The sequence below is a fragment of the Nerophis ophidion genome, linkage group LG29 (genome assembly GCF_033978795.1).
Source record: "Nerophis ophidion isolate RoL-2023_Sa linkage group LG29, RoL_Noph_v1.0, whole genome shotgun sequence".
Taxonomy (NCBI): Eukaryota; Metazoa; Chordata; class Actinopteri; order Syngnathiformes; family Syngnathidae; genus Nerophis; species Nerophis ophidion.
Window position 1 is genome coordinate 11,950,321 of NC_084639.1, and position 16,137 is coordinate 11,966,457.

General features: G+C 39.2%; 1 protein-coding gene across 2 annotated transcripts in view; it reads right to left on the minus strand.

The window, feature by feature from the left end:
• The window catches only part of LOC133546028 (cohesin subunit SA-1), a 60,757-nt gene that overhangs the window by 4,790 nt on the left and 39,830 nt on the right, over positions 1 to 16,137 (minus strand). For both annotated transcript variants that reach the window (XM_061891836.1, XM_061891835.1), the window contains 12 exons: positions 15,651 to 15,743; positions 15,362 to 15,562; positions 13,339 to 13,403; positions 13,172 to 13,259; positions 13,015 to 13,095; positions 12,844 to 12,936; positions 12,598 to 12,766; positions 12,324 to 12,451; positions 5,261 to 5,362; positions 5,057 to 5,193; positions 4,843 to 4,968; positions 2,477 to 2,658 (listed from right to left, as the gene is read on the minus strand). In XM_061891836.1, coding sequence (XP_061747820.1) covers positions 2,477 to 2,658; positions 4,843 to 4,968; positions 5,057 to 5,193; positions 5,261 to 5,362; positions 12,324 to 12,451; positions 12,598 to 12,766; positions 12,844 to 12,936; positions 13,015 to 13,095; positions 13,172 to 13,259; positions 13,339 to 13,403; positions 15,362 to 15,562; positions 15,651 to 15,743 — 1,465 coding nt within the window. The remainder of the gene's footprint in view (positions 1 to 2,476; positions 2,659 to 4,842; positions 4,969 to 5,056; positions 5,194 to 5,260; positions 5,363 to 12,323; positions 12,452 to 12,597; positions 12,767 to 12,843; positions 12,937 to 13,014; positions 13,096 to 13,171; positions 13,260 to 13,338; positions 13,404 to 15,361; positions 15,563 to 15,650; positions 15,744 to 16,137) is intronic.

The following is a 16,137-nucleotide window of genomic DNA, read 5'->3' on the forward strand; positions in this document are numbered from 1 at the left end:
AAGAGGTGGAGTGCAAAACATACCGCAATAAAGTCAAGCGTGGTGGTAAAGTTGTAAGACATTTTAATGACTCTTACGCGTGAGAGGCTTTTTAGCACTCATCATTGATGAATGCAGGAGCAGGCTGACACCTGAGCATCTTGAAGTGCTCGTCTTTGTTAGAAATAATCTCCCCATTATGCTTGGACTTCAATTGTTTGCCCCCCCTGACTGGGGCAAACAATTGAAGGGAGTGTGTAGATATATATATATATATATTTTTTTTTAAGTTTACACTTGTTCAAGAGCAAGTATTGATGCTGAGTTATAGACATTTCATCCCACTCAGGTTGTTTGTGTGTTTTGCTTTTTTTAATAATAGTTACAGCATTATTTGCACTTTATACTGTTTACTTTTTTACTGTTTAATGATGCCATTTTTGTTTGTCATGTATAATTTTTGATATTTTGTGTTTCTCCTTGAATACCAACTATTGTGTATTATTGAAACTCACCTAATTCAGCTGGCTAGTTGTTATCAACAGTACTAAAATCCTTTTCAGCATGAGTCTGACAACTTAGTAGGCTAAATAACTTTAAACTTTAATACATGCTCGGATAGGCCAGTATCGGTATGGGATCGGAAGTGCAAAAACAATATCGGTATCGGATCGGAAGTGCAAAAACCTGGATCGGGACATCCCTACTTTAGGCACTAAATTTCATGATAAAAACAAGTAATTTATGTAATAGCAGAGATATACTTTCAATGCGACATACAGTACTGTACAAAATACTTTTATTATTTTCTATGAGGACCCTGAATGAGGCAGACACATTTTAGGCACTAAAATGAATGATAAAAACAACTAATTTATGTAATAGCAGAGATATACTTTCAATTCAACATATAGTACTGTACAAAATACTGTTATTATTTTCCAACTGTGCTGAATGAGGACTCTGAATGAGAAAAAAATACTTTAGATATTAAAATTAATGATAAAAACAAGCAATTTATGTAATAACAGGTATATACTTTCAATGCAAGATACAATACTGTACAAAATACTGTTATTATTTTCCAACGGTGCTGGATGAGGACTCGGAATGAGTCAGACGCTAAAATTAATGATAAAAATATCCGGAGAGAGACTTTCAATGCAACATACAGTACTGTACAAAATACTGTTGTTATTATTTTGTATGAGGACCCTGAATGTGGCAGACATATTTTAGGTACTAAAATTAATGACAACAACAACTAATTTATGTAATAGCAGGTATATACTTTCAATGCAACATATAGTACTGTACAAAATACTGTTATTATTTTCCAACTGTGCTGGATGAGGACTCGGAATGAGGCAGACGCTAAAATTAATGATAAAAATACCCAGAGAGAGAGAGACTTTCAATGCAACATACAGTACTGTACAAAATACTGTTATTATTTTCTATGAGGACCCAGAATGAGGCAGACACATTTTAGGCACTAAAATGAATGATAAAAACAACTAATTTAAGTAAAAGCAGATATATACTTCCAATGCAACATACAGTACTGTACAAAAAACTGTTGTTATTTTCCAACTGTGCTGGATGAAGACTCGGAATGAAGCAGTCGCTAAAATTAATTTTAAAAATACCCGGAGAGAGACTTTCAATGCAACATACAGTAGTGTACAAAATACTATTATTATTTTCCACGAGGAGCCTGAATGAGGCAGACGAACTTTAGGCACTAAAATTAATGATAACAAAAAAAAATTATGTAATAGCAGAGACATACCTTCAATGCAACATACAGTACTGTACAAAATACTGTTATTATTTTCCAACTGTACTGGATAAGGACCCTGAATGAGGCACTAAAATTAATGATAAAAATAACTGGAAATAGATTTTCAATGCAACATACAGTACTGTACAAAATACTATTATTATTATGTTATTATCTTCCATGTGGGCCCTGAATGAGGCATACGAACTTTAGGCACTAAAATTAATGATAAAAACAATTAATTTATGTAATAGCAGATATATACTTCCAATGCAACATACAGTACTGTACAAAATACTGTTGTTATTATTTTCCATGAGGACCCTGAACGAGGCAGACAAATTTTAGGCACTAAAATTAATGACAAAAACAACTAATTTATGTAATAGCAGAGATATTATTTCAATGCAACATATAATACCGTACAAAATACTGTTATTATTTTCCAACTGTGCTGAATGAGGACTCTGAATGAGGCAGACGAACTTAAGGCACTAAAAATTAATGATAAAAACAAGTAATTTATGTAATAGCAGCGATATACTTTCTATGCAACATACAGTACTGTACAAAATGCTATTATTATTTTCCATTGGTGCTGGATGAGGACTCTGAATGAGGCAGAAGCTAAAATTAATGATAAAAGTACCTGGAGATAGACTGTCAATGCAACATACTGTACTGTACAAAACACTGTTACTATTATTGTCTAACCTTGAGCTGTGGTCTTTCGGCGCTTAGCCGCCTGTGCGCTTTGTGGAGTGACAGCTCCCATGCTCCCCGCCGACTCCAATCGGGGTCTAGCAGAGGCGCGGCCTCCTAAAGAGCTTTGGTACACTTTGACTGCTTTCCAGGAGAGGGCAGCATCGGGACACTGCGCTTTCAGGTAGGTGGACCTAACAGGAACAACAAAAGGGGAAATTGTGTATTTCTTGTTGGACTGGGCGATATGGACGGAAATGTATACCTCCATATATTTTTACTTAAACTCCATATTTGATGTACAAGTATACATATATATACATTCATTTTTGAGCGAGATTCACTGAAATTGAAGTGAATGACAACTCCTGTAAAGAAGTCAGTGGAACTTTTATTAACCCAGTTAGTCAAGATGGGTATTAACAGCAAAGAAAATAAAGTGTTTAAAGGCCTACTGAAACCCACTACTACAGACCACGCAGTCTGATAGTTTATATATCAATGATGAAATATTAACATTGCAACACATGCCAATACGGCCTTTTTAGTTTACTAAATTGCAATTTTAAATTTCCCGCGACGTGTCGTGTTGAAAACGTCGCGGTATGATGACGCGTACGATGACGTATGCATTTGACGTCCCCGGTTGTAGCGGACATTATTTTCCAGCCTGATCCAAGCTACAAGTAGTCTGCTTTAATGGCATAATTACACAGTATTCTGGACTTCTGTGTTGCTGAATCTTTTGCAATTTGTTCAATTAATAATGGAGAAGTCAAAGTACAAAGATGGAGGTGGGAAGCTTTTAGTCTTTAGCCATACTTGCCAACCTTGAGACCTCAGAATTCGGGAGATGTGGGGAAGGGGCGGGGGGTCTAGGTGGTGGGGGGGCGATGTTTGGTGGTAGCGGGGGGTGTATATTGTAGTGTCCCGGAAGAGTTAGTGCTGCAAGGGTTTCCGGGTGTTTGTTCTGTTGTGGTACGGTGCGGATGTTCTCTTGAAATGTGTTTGTCATTTTTGTTTGGTATGGGTTCACAGTGTGGCGCATATTTGTAACAGTGTTAAAGTTGTTTATACGGCCGTCCTCAGTGTGACCTGTATAGCTGTTGCTGAAACAAGCCTTGCATTCACTCGTGTGTGTAAAAGTGGCGTACATTATGTTTCTGGGCCGGCACGCTGTTTAAATGGAGGAAAAGAGGACGCTAAAGTCAGTGCCCTTAAGGCACGCCGCTGATATTGTTGTCCGGTTGGAAATTTGGAGAAATTCGGGAAAATGGTTGCCCTGGGAGATTTTCGGGAGGGGCAATGAAATTCGGGAGTTTCCTGGGAAAATCGGGAGGGTTGGCAAAAGGGCTGCGAATCTTTGGGTGTCCCACGATTTGATTAAATATCGATTCTTAGGTCACGATTCGATAATATATCGATTTTTTTGATTCGATTCTATTCTCGATTCAAAAACGATATGTGTACGATTCAAAACGATTCTGTATTCATTCAATACATAGGATTTCAGCTGGATCTACCCCAGTCTGCTGACATGCAAGCAGCGTAGTAGATTTAAAAGAAAAAAGCTTTTATAATTGTAAAGGACAATGTTTTATCAACTGATTGCAATAATGTAAATTTGTTTTAACTATTAATAAACCAAAAATATGACTTATTTTATCTTTGTGAAAACATTGGACACAGTGTGTTGTCAAGCTTATGAGATGCGATGCAAGTGTAAGCCACTGTGACACTATTGTTCTTTTTTTTTTTTTTATAAATGTCTAATGATAATGTCAATGAGGGCTTTTTAATCACTGCTATGCTGAAATTATAACTAATATTGATACTGTTGTTGATAATATTCATTTTCGTTTCACTACTTTTGGTTTGTTCTGTGTCGTGTTTGTGTCTCCTTTCAATTGCTCTGTTTATTGCAGTTCTGAGTGTTGCTGGGTCAGGTTTGGTTTTGGAATTGGATTGCATTGTTATGCTATTGCTTTGTAGTGGTTTGTTGGGTTGATAAAAAAAAAAAAAAAAAAAAAAAAAAAAATTAAAAAAACGATTTTTTAAAAATGAAAATCGGTTCTGAATCGCACAACGTATTCGAATCGATTTTTTCCCAAACCCCTAGTTGGCAAGTATGCTTAGTGATTCAAAGCGCTTTACACAGTGAAACCCAATATCTAAGTTACATTTAAACCAGTGTGGGTGGCACTGGGAGCAGGTGGGTAAAGTGTCTTGCCCAAAGGACACAACGGCAGTGACTAGGATGGCGAAAGCGGGGATCGAACCTGGAACCCTCAAGTTGCTGGCACGGCCACGCTACCAACCGAGCCAGTTTGTGTGTGTGTGTGTGTGTGTGTGTGTGTGAGAGAAAGTCGGGAGCTCACAGCTGGGTCTGCTCCTGTTCCGGCAGCTTCAAACTGAACTCGCTGAGGATCTCCAGGAAGGCCACATTGGGGTAGCTTTCTTCTTCTCCTTCCTGCTGCACACGAAAGGCAAACTCTATGCCATCCCTGAAATCAGTGAAAAAACAACCAAGACCGCCATCACGTCAACGTCAACTTTCTCAACTGATGAGCACTTCAGGATCAAATGACCCACATGTGCAGAGCCAACAGAGGTTTGCGAGCGCGTAGGAGGTCAGGGCCGAAGTTCACGGCGAACATCCTGGCCAGATCTCGGATCTTGCCAATATCCTGCCGGCTTACGTCCTCCTCCATCAGCATCACTGAGAAGAGCTGATCAACACAGACAAATACGTTGAGGGCTTCAGATAAGAGCAACATGTGTATCAGCACGACCCACCTGCTGCATACTTAGGCAGAGAGTCCTGGCACACGTTACATGACCAATATCCCACATCTTGAGTATGGTTTCTTTGATAATGTCCCCAAAATCCCTGAAGTACTGCGGAAAAACCACCAATGCATGAGATATACCTTTAGGCAACTAACATAGTATAGGATTTTCAGTGGTGGCCAGCAAGACCTTCTCTGCTGGCCTAACATAACCAGAAATCATGATCAATAATTAGAGATAAAAGTATTTTTTTATTTACTTTCCCTAAATATCTAGAAGTATTCATATTCTCTTCATGTCATGTTACGCGCCTTTGAATGCTGTTGTTTTTAGGTTAGAGTTTTATCCAATCAGAATTCAGCTAGCTTATGTTGCCATGCTGTACCAAATCTGCCCGGGGCCTTCAGAATCAACAATGTCTATGCACTGTAAGTGAACGGGCACATACAGTTGATAGATAGTTGCTATAGCCAATCAGATCACCAGTTGTTGTCAGTAAGGCCTTCTAGAAGGCCCCACTTTGAACGTGACATTTAGTTGTCCTGTGATTGGATACTCACCGGGACCGTTAGCGGATGAATTTGAGAACACATACAGCTGATAAGACAGTTGCGATAGCCAATCAGATCACAAGTTGTTGTCAGTAGCCTATCTAGGTAGCCTGATGTTAACGAGACTGTGATTGGATACTCACTTGTCATTCCAAAGGGAGTATCCAATCACAAGTTTGAATTTATCAGGAAGCAGGAAGTGTTGACCCACAAAGAAAAAAACAAAATGTTGATTAGGTGGCATATATACAGTGGGGCAAAAAAGTATTTAGTCAGCCACCGACTGTGCAAGTTCTCCTACTTAAAATGATGACAGAGATCTGTAATTTTCATCATAGGTACACTTCAACTGTGAGAGACAGAATGTGAAAAAAAAATATCCTGGAATTCACATTGTAGGAATTTTAAAGAATTTATTTGTAAATTATGGTGGAAAATAAGTATTTGTCAACCATTCAAAGGATGGAAGGAGGTTTTGGCTCAAAATCTCACGATACATGGCACCATTCATTCTTTCTTTAACACGGATCAATCGTCCTGTCCCCTTAGCAGAAAAACAGCCTCAAAGCATGATGTTTCCACCTCCATGCTTCACAGTAGGTGTGGTGTTCTTGGGATGCAACTCAGTATTCTTCTTCCTCCAAACACGACGAGTTGAGTTTATACCAAAAAGTTCTATTTTGGTTTCATCTGACCACATGACATTCTCCCAATCATTTGCTGTATCATCCATGTATCCATTTTGGTATAAACTCAACTCGTCCTGTTTGGAGGAAGAAGAACTGTGAGTTGCATCCCAAGAACACCGTACCTACTGTGAAGCATGGGGGCGGAACATCATGCTTTGGGGCTGTTTTTCTGCTAAGGGGAAAGGACGATTGATCCGTGTTAAGGAAAGAATGAATGGGGCCATGTATCGTGAGATTTTGAGCCAAAACCTCCTTCCATCAGTGAGAGCTTTGAATGGTTGACCAAATACTTATTTTCCACCATAATTTACAAATAAATTCTTTAAGAGTCCTACAATGTGAATTCCTGGATTTTTTTTTTCACATTCTGTCTCTCACAGTTGAAGTGTACCTATGATGAAAATTACAGACCTCTGTCATCATTTTAAGTGGGAGAACTTGCACAATCGGTGGCTGACTAAATACTTGTTTGCCCCACTGTATATATTTGCATGGGCCATTTTCAAGAATGACATTTAAATAGAATCTACATCTTGTGACACAATATCGGCGATGAAATGCCCGCCATTTCCACTCGAATCAACCAACTACAAGGCGTCATACAAATTGTGAGTTAAAATTTTTTATTTCTTTATTTTATCACATTTAATTTATTTTTTTCAACTTAAATTTTGACACATAAGATATGTTTTAATGGCTGATGTGGGTTTATTGAGATTTTAAATGCGCCCGAAAATAACCAGTTTTTTTACACTGTTGATGTGTTTCAATGTAAAGCAGTGCATAAATGTGTTTCTGTATAGTATTTCTCCAGCAATGGTCATGTGGTGACATAAATGATGGTGTTTTGAGAGGTAATCATTGAAGTCGGACATCACTGAAGACCTAAAGGTAGGAAACGCACGGCCCGTCACTGGATTCTCGATATGGCAGGAGCGTTCTGCTGTCTTGAAGCATCCATCCATCCATCCATTTTTCTACAGCTTGTACCGTTCGGAGTCGCAGGGGGTGCTGGAGCCTATCTCAGCTACAATCGGGCGTGTTTTTGGCGGTGGGAAGAAGCCAGAGTACCCGGAGAGAACCCACGGGGAGAACATGCAAACTCCACAGAGAAAGATCCCGAGCCCGGGATCGAACCTAGGACTACTCAGGACCTTCGTATTGTAAGGCACATGCACTAACCCCAAATTCCACCGTGCTGCCTTTTTTGCCTTGAAACATGCGTTACAAAAAACTAGCCAAAAAAAAAAAGATTTTTAAAAAAAATAATCCATAACAGAAATGTTTGTTGCTCTCAAGTCCATCTATCCATTTTCTACCGCTTATTCCCTTTGGTGCCTATCTCAGCTACATTCGGGCGGAAGGCGGGGTACACCCTGGACAAGTCGCCACCTCATCGCAGTGTTGCTGTCATGTTTTGAAGCAAACTTCTGGACCTGGGGCCTTATTTATCAAGCGTCTTAGAGTGCCATTTTACACTTAAGTCCTGAGAATTAGCGTAATTTAGTCCTACTCTCAAACTTAAGAATAAAAGCTATTTATCAACTTTCTTATGTCCAAGAATCACTCCTACTCTCCACGATATTTAAGAGACCTTCAGTGGTGTCCAAAGTAGTTAGGAATTGCCAGCGGGGTATGGCACTGAGGCGAGAGAGACGTGTACGAACGTTCAGGGAGCGGAAGTACAGTATGTCCTGGCTTTGTTTGATGACGAGCAGCTGATCAAACGGTATCAATTAGACAGAGTGGGTATTATTTTTTGTCACAGATTTAATTAGGGGCGTCATCTCATCAGCAACATAGAGCCACCCACACTAGTTTCAAATTAGTTGCCTAATTAATGAATTGGAAAGAAAAGGAAACATTTATATTTGATTCACTGCCAATATTGTTTGTTTGTTTTGTATTATTTTGTAGTTTGTTGTCAAAATATAAACCCTCATTGTCCACTTAAATATTTCTAAGATATTTCTTTATTCTTAGACAAGGGATTCCCTTCCGTCATTGTTCATTTCTATGGACACAGAAATGACGTCACCAAAAATTCCGTTTACGGCACATCGTAATGTCGTAATTCAGCTCTGAGTGAGACACTTAAGATTCAGTCCTACGCTTCGCTTAAAGTGTGAGTAAGACGCTTCATAACTAACTTTTAAGTGCAGCTTTAAGCGAAGGATTTCTTTACTCATAAGTCATCTCGTAGCAGACTTCTTAGAAGTAATTCTAAGAAGCTTGATAAATACGGCCCCTGACTAGGCCAAATTTATTAGGCCTCTAATTGCTATGGCTGTCCTGGTAACAACTAGACAAGAAGAGCATACGATATCATCATTGCCAAATTTTAACCAAATACGATATTTTAAGTTTTACCAATTTTATTTTGTTACATACAGTCAAACTGTTTTTTAAATGCTTGGATAACTCTGCTCCCCAATTGCTCTGCATTGCAATTACAAGACTGCAAAGTGGTACCAGATCTACCACCAGAGCAATGTCAAAAGGCAACTGTTGCGTTCCATTCCGTAGAACATCTTTTGCCCAGACTGCCTTTTCAATAAAAGGACCACAACTATGGAACTCTTTACCTGACACTTTGAAAAGTATATCTGCACTTGTCACTTTCAAAAAACAAACTAAATTATGGCTAGTTGAGCAGCAATCGTATTCCCGTGTTTAGTTTTTTCTAAATTTTACGAATTGGTTTTTATCTAGTCTGTACTTTGTGTTGTTATTATTATTATTGGCTTTTATCTAGTTTGCACTTCGTCTGTATTATTTCTATTATCATTATTATTGGCTCATTTTTGCCTTATATTTTTATTTTCCTGTTTTAATGATGTTGGATCTGTGTTGTTGTTGTTGGGGACAAGTGTTGTAAATTAGCTTTGGCTACAAACACATACATTTGATAACTGTTTCAGATGTCTATGTTTTTTGTATCTGTCCCTATTTCAAATAAACCCTAATAATAATAATAATAACTTTTTCCACTTCCAATCCAATATTGGAGCCTTGAGTGTTGGCCTAAACTGATATTAATCATATCATTTTATTCGAATATTAGTATGTACTTTTTTATTTGGTAGTGTGGATTGCTAAAAAATGTTAGATCAAGTGAAATTACTCAGATAAGAATAGTAGGTTTGAAAACACTAACGTTATGACAGATTTATGCTTTTGAAGTGGGGTGTTCATGTCTTGTTAATGTTTTTGGCGACACTTAGTGGTCACCATAATTCATTACATTAAGGGCATGATGCAGAACGTAGAATGCTTTAGAGACGTTGTGGTCACTTTCTAATACAGTGGAGCTTCAATTTACCAAATCAATTAGTCCTTGAACAGGGTTTGTAAATCGAAACATTTGTGGGGTGAAGCAACGTTCTCCTAAAGAAACAAAGTAATTATGAATAATTGGTTCCAGCCTTGACAAAAGTCCATATTTTAGCTACGGTTTGTACACTTGAACACAATATAAAGTTCTATATGGTACTGTGTGTCGAACAAACATAAGATAAATCAAATTTCTCTTTGTTACCAAGCCAAAACAACAGGGACAAGCTCATCTGCCCTGCATGCGCTGCTCTGCCAATACACGCACACATACAGATGTCCTGTTGGTGCCCTCACAAATGATAATAAATCACAAAAATCTTTAACTTTGACAACGATATTTCTAAAATAATAAACCTTTTCTTTAATATTGTCAAAGGAGCTCTCGTGAGTTGTTGAAAGGAGCAGACAGAGGGGGAAGGGGCTATGCGTGTGTGCTCTGGAAGAAGCGCCGCTGAACGAGAGGTAGTCTTCTCCTCTGCTGTAAAGTAAGTCGACATTGGCATCTTTTTCCAGAAAAGTCTGTTCTCATCACAATTAAAAACTTGCTGTGGTACTCAATTTCTTCAATACGAGCAAGCACAAAATGGCTGCCAGCAGGACACAAATTTAATAAATTACGCTTCCGTACACAGAAAGACATGGTATGCAACATCCAGAAGTTCATCAATAGAAAAGTTCTCAAAGGGGTTCCTAAATTGAGGTTCCGCTTTAGTTTTCTGCCTTGGAGACTTTTAATGTGCAAGTAATATGCAACTAGAACTATTTGATACATGTTTATATAGAAACACTGTCGGTTTTAGACTGCAATATTGTTCAGTTAAGGACACTTTTTACACAAGAGTTGGCTCGGGACACTCTTAGTAATTAAGCAATAAGTTGCAGCATAATTATTGTGTTATGTATGTTCTTCTCACAAACAACAAAAACCTCCTCGGTAAACTGCAAAAAACTGAAATCTAAGTAAGATTTAATATCTCAAATAAGGGTGATATTTGCTTATTTTCTGTCTGCTAAGATAATTCTTCTCACTAAGCATATTTTATGTTAGTGTTTTATTTGTTTTAAGTTTTTTGGTCCTAAATTATCTCAGTAAGATATTACAGCTTTTTGCTGAGATTTAATGACATATATTGAGTAAAACATGCTTGAAACTAGAATATCAACTGGTGTGTCATCAACACTGACAAGTATTAAACTGCTTTTTCAAAGTAATAATTTCTTATTTCAAGCATGAACAAAAAAAATCACGACTTTGACACAATTGTGTCTCATAATTAAAACAGATGACAGCCAAATGGACTTTGTGAAGTGAAGTGAATTATATTTATATAGCGCTTTTTCTCTAGTGACTCAAAGCGCTTTACATAGTGAAACCCAATATCTAAATTACATTCAAACCAGTGTGGGTGGCACTGGAAGCAGGTGGGTAAAGTGTCTTGCCCAAGGACACAACGGCAGTGACTAGGATGGCGGAAGCGGGAATCGAACCTGCAACTCTCAAGTTGCTGGCACGGCCACTCTAACAACCGAGCTAAACCGCTGTTTTATTTCCAATGAAACATGACAAAATAAGTCGGCACAGTACAGTAAACGGACAGTTAATATTTAAACATTTAACATGTGACATTTAAAAGTATTTTGAACAGAAATAGTTCATAAACATTCAGGTAAATTATTCGAAATTACAAAATAAAAATTATTAAAATAACAATTTTTTAGCTGGTACCTACCTACTTACCTACCTACCTACCTGCCTACTGTAAATACCTACATACAGACAAGGTAGGCTCCAGCACCCCCTGTGAACCTGCACGGGACAAGCAGTAGAAAATGGATGGATATATATACACTTATATATATATATACATATATATTCCTTGCGCCCTAATTGACTGAAAGAGCACGCACTTGGCGCGATGATGTCATGTTATTGATGGGAAAATGTATTTTTAGACAATATGATTTGCCTGAGCGGCTAGTAGACCCGGAGTCTAACAAGTGGTTGCCTTGTTGCCTTTCCATTAAGAAAAATAAACAATTTTTTTGTGAAAATTTGCTGGTTTCAAGAAATATAATGCCGGGCGCATATCATTATGTCAAGATAATGGCACTAGCATTTACTTCATTTAAGAATATTTTTCAACATATTGAGAAAAAAAGTGTCATTTTTTTTTCTATCAAGAACAGTGCACTTGTTATTAGTGAAGGTATTTTTGGGTTCATTGAGATTAGCTAATTTTACTTGTTTTGGAAAGTCTTGTTCTATTGGCAGATAATTTTCCTTAGTTCCAGTAAAATATTCCTATTTTTTGTACTTTTTTCTTCTTCTTGTTTTTGAACACTGACTTTTTGCAGTGTAGGAGGTAAATATGAAAATAATCCACCCTGCTCTTGTCATGTTGGCTCTTTTGATGACTGTTTTTCTCTGGAGGAAAGTAAGAAGGCCAGCCCGCGTCCAGGAGTAGAAGTGGTACAAAGTAGCACAAAACCTACCATGTGGTAATGTTTAAAGATATCGGTGGCGGCTTCATAGTCCAACACGCGGACGAGGACCAACCGGCAGTAGCCGGCGAGTTGGAGGCGCTTCTTTTGCAGAAGGGCGATCTCCTCCTCGTGCTCGTCTGAGGAAGAAGAACAAGTCACAGCTGATAACCAGTTGCTGAGGGACTGGAAGAGGGCCTAATAAAGATTGAGATTCAAGCTTTATCAATGGACTGTGCCTGAACTGGCCCCTAACACCCACTTTGATGTAGCATGAACAAAATACCTTCTGTTGCCACAATGTCAGAATCTGAGAAGATATAGTCCATAAGGAAATTTGCCAACTCAGTACGCAGGAAATCATTAGGCAGGTAGTACAAGCTCTGAAGGGTGGAGTCATTGTGGACGTGATTTGAACTGTAAAAGCACAACAGGTCACACAGGAGCTGGAAAGCCTGCAGCGGAGGGAAGGAAGAAAAACATTGGAATTGTTTGACATTTGATGTCATTTATCTTAGGCTGATGCTCCAACCTCATCCCTGATCTCAGCCTGGTCCACACACAAACACCCCTGGCAGATGTCGCAGAAGGAGCCGACCTCCTTACTCAGACACCTCAGCTCCTCCTGCGAAAGACGGAAGGTCAATGGTCATGAGGTGAAACGGAGAGACAAAACGACCCCCCGGTTTGTCATCCCCTGCACCTCTGTGGGCGCAGAGTGTCGCACATTCTCATTTGTCCACATCAGGTGCCACGCGGAACATCTCAGGGCTGACACAATGAGCTGGAATGAAAGCAAACACTGGTCACTCCCTCTTCTATCACTTAACCCGCATAACAAAAAAAAACATGATGCAGACTTCTTCATCAAGGTCTCTGGACTCCATTCTGCTTTCCAGAAGATGAATGCAGGAGTCAAACAACCTCCATGCCGTTAGGTCTCTGGCACTGAAACACACACACACACACACACACACACACAGTAAATGAACATTCGCTCACTCCACTATTTTTTGATAGTACACACCTGCTCAAGACTGCGATCCTTTTCAAAGCTGTGGCTGCACTGTAAACATCATCATCAGCGGTGCCCTGCACGCACGCACGCGCGCACACGCGCGCGCACACACGCGCGCGCACACACGCACACACGCACACACACACACACACACACACACACACACACACACACACACACACACACACACACACCACAACTGAGTCTTGCAAATGTCAAGTGATGATACGCACAGGACATCATTTTGTGCCGTTTATGACTGTCTGGATGTTCAATGTTCACACACACAAATGAATCTTGCAATGTTGAACATATGTTTATAGTGCATAGAAATAAACTAAACGCAAACCTTCTTATACTACATTTATAATTTTGTACAAACCCAAAACCAGGGAAGTTGGCACTTTGTGTAAATTGTGAATAAAAACAGAATACAATGATTCGCAATTGTTTTTTTTAAACTTACATCCAATTGAATAAACTGCAAAGACAAGATATTTAATGTTCGAACTGAGAAGTTATTTTTTTTTTGCAAATAATCATTAACTTAGAAGTTAATGGCAGCAACACATTGCAAAAAAGTTGGCACAGGGGAATTTTTAACACTGTGTTACATGGCCTTTCCTTTTAACAACACTCAGTAAATGTTTGGGAAATGAGGAGACCAATTTTTGAAGCTTTTCAGGTGGAATTCTTTCCCATTCTTGCTTGATGTACAGCTTAAGTTGTTCAACAGTCCGGGGTCTCCGTTGTGGTATTTAAGGCTTCATATTGCGTCACACATTTTCAATGAGAGACAGGTCTTGACTACAGGCAGGCCAGTCTAGTACCCGCACTCTTTTACTATGAAGCCACGCTGTTGTAACAGGTGGTTTGGCATTGTCTTGCCGAAATAAGCATGATAACGTTGCTTGGATGGCAACCTATGTTGCTCCAAAACATGCATGTACCTTTCAGCATTAATGGTGCCTTCACAGATGTGTAAGTTACCCATGTCTTGGCCACTAATACGCCCCCATACCATCACAGATGGTGGCTTTTGAACTTTGCGCCTATAACAATCTAGATCGTTCTTTTCCTCTTTGCTCTGGAGGACACAACATCCACAGTTTCCAAAAACAATTTAAAATGTGGATTCGTTAGACCACAGAATACTTATCCACTTTGCATCAGTCCATCTTAGATGAGCTCGGGCCCAGCGAAGCCAGCAGCGTTTCTGGGTGTTGTTGATGAATGGCTTTTGTTTTGCATAGTTGACTTTTAACTTGCACTTACAGAGGTAGCGACAAACTGTAGTTACGGACCGTGGATTCCTGAAGTGTTCCTGAGCCCATGTGGTGATATCCTTTACACACTGATGTCGGTTATTAATGCAGTAGAGCCTGGGGGATCGAAGGTCCGTAATATCATCGCTTACGTGCAGTGATTTCTCCAGATTTTCTGAACCTTTTGATGATATTACGGACCGTAGTTGGTGAAATCCCTAAATTCCTTGTTGAGAAATGTTGTTCTTAAACTGTTCCACAATTTGCTCACGCATTTGTTTACAAAGTGGTGTCCCTCGCCCATCCTTGTTTGTGAATGACTGAACATTTCATGGAAGCTGCTTATATACCCAATCATGGCACCCCCCTGTTCCCAATCAGCCTGTTCACCTCGGGGATGTTCCAATGAGGTGTTTGATTAGCATTCCTCAACTTTCTCAGTCTTTTTTGCCACATGTGCCAGCTTTTTAACATGTTGCAGGCATCAAATTCCAAATAAGCTAATATTAGTAAAAAAAAAAAAAAATTCCAGTGTGAACGTTAAGTATCTTGTCTTTGCAGTCTATTCAATTGAATAAAAGTTTAAAAGGATTTGCAAATCATTGTATTTTGTTTTTATTGACGATTTACACAACGTGCCAACTTCACTGGTTTGGGTCTTTGTAATACCTATGAAACTCCATTAGGTGACAGCATCTCTCGTGATACAACTTCTATCAATACTATAACACTAAGATAGAATTGTCTTTTACTTGAGTTTCCTATACCTGCAGCAGGTCGTTGAAATAGGTGCTGAAGCACTCAGTCAGGCTGTCCACGAGCTGACTAAATATTAGGCGGGCACGGGAGGAGAAGGCGTAGCGGTCGGAGCAAAGTACACTGAATAGCCGGCTGCACGCCTCCAACACGGCCGTGTCCGTGTGCTTCTCTACGATCTCGCATATCTGAGACAGCAGCTGGTCCAGATGCTGATGATGTAATTCAGGACAAACAAGTATGACCCAACCGCATTGGCTATCCAGGTTGTAAAGTCAAAAGCTCCAATTGGTTGCTTACCTTATTCATCCAATGTACGCTGCTGTACATCGCCAGGTTGAAGTAGAGAGGCGCTTGCAAGAGGAGTTTTACCTTCCCTGCGTCTGCAGAGTACTGCAATGTTGGCATTGGAACAAAAACACACTTTAATAAATTATAATAGTGATCCACTGTAGCCAAAAGTTTGAGGACAGAACAGTTATTAAAGGCCTACTGAAATGAGATTTTCTTATTTAAACGGGGATAGCAGGTCCATTGTATGTGTCATACTTGATCATTTCGCGATATTGCCATATTTTTGCTGAAAGGATTTAGTAGAGAACATCCACAAAAAAGTTCGCAACTTTTGGTCCTAAGAGAAATGCTCTGCCTCTACCGGAAGTCGCAGACGATGACGTCACCCGTGTGATAGCTCCTCACATATTCACATTGTTTTTAATGGGAGCCTCCAACAAAAAGTGCTATTCGGACCGAGAAAACGAAAATTTCCCCATTAATTTGAGCGAGA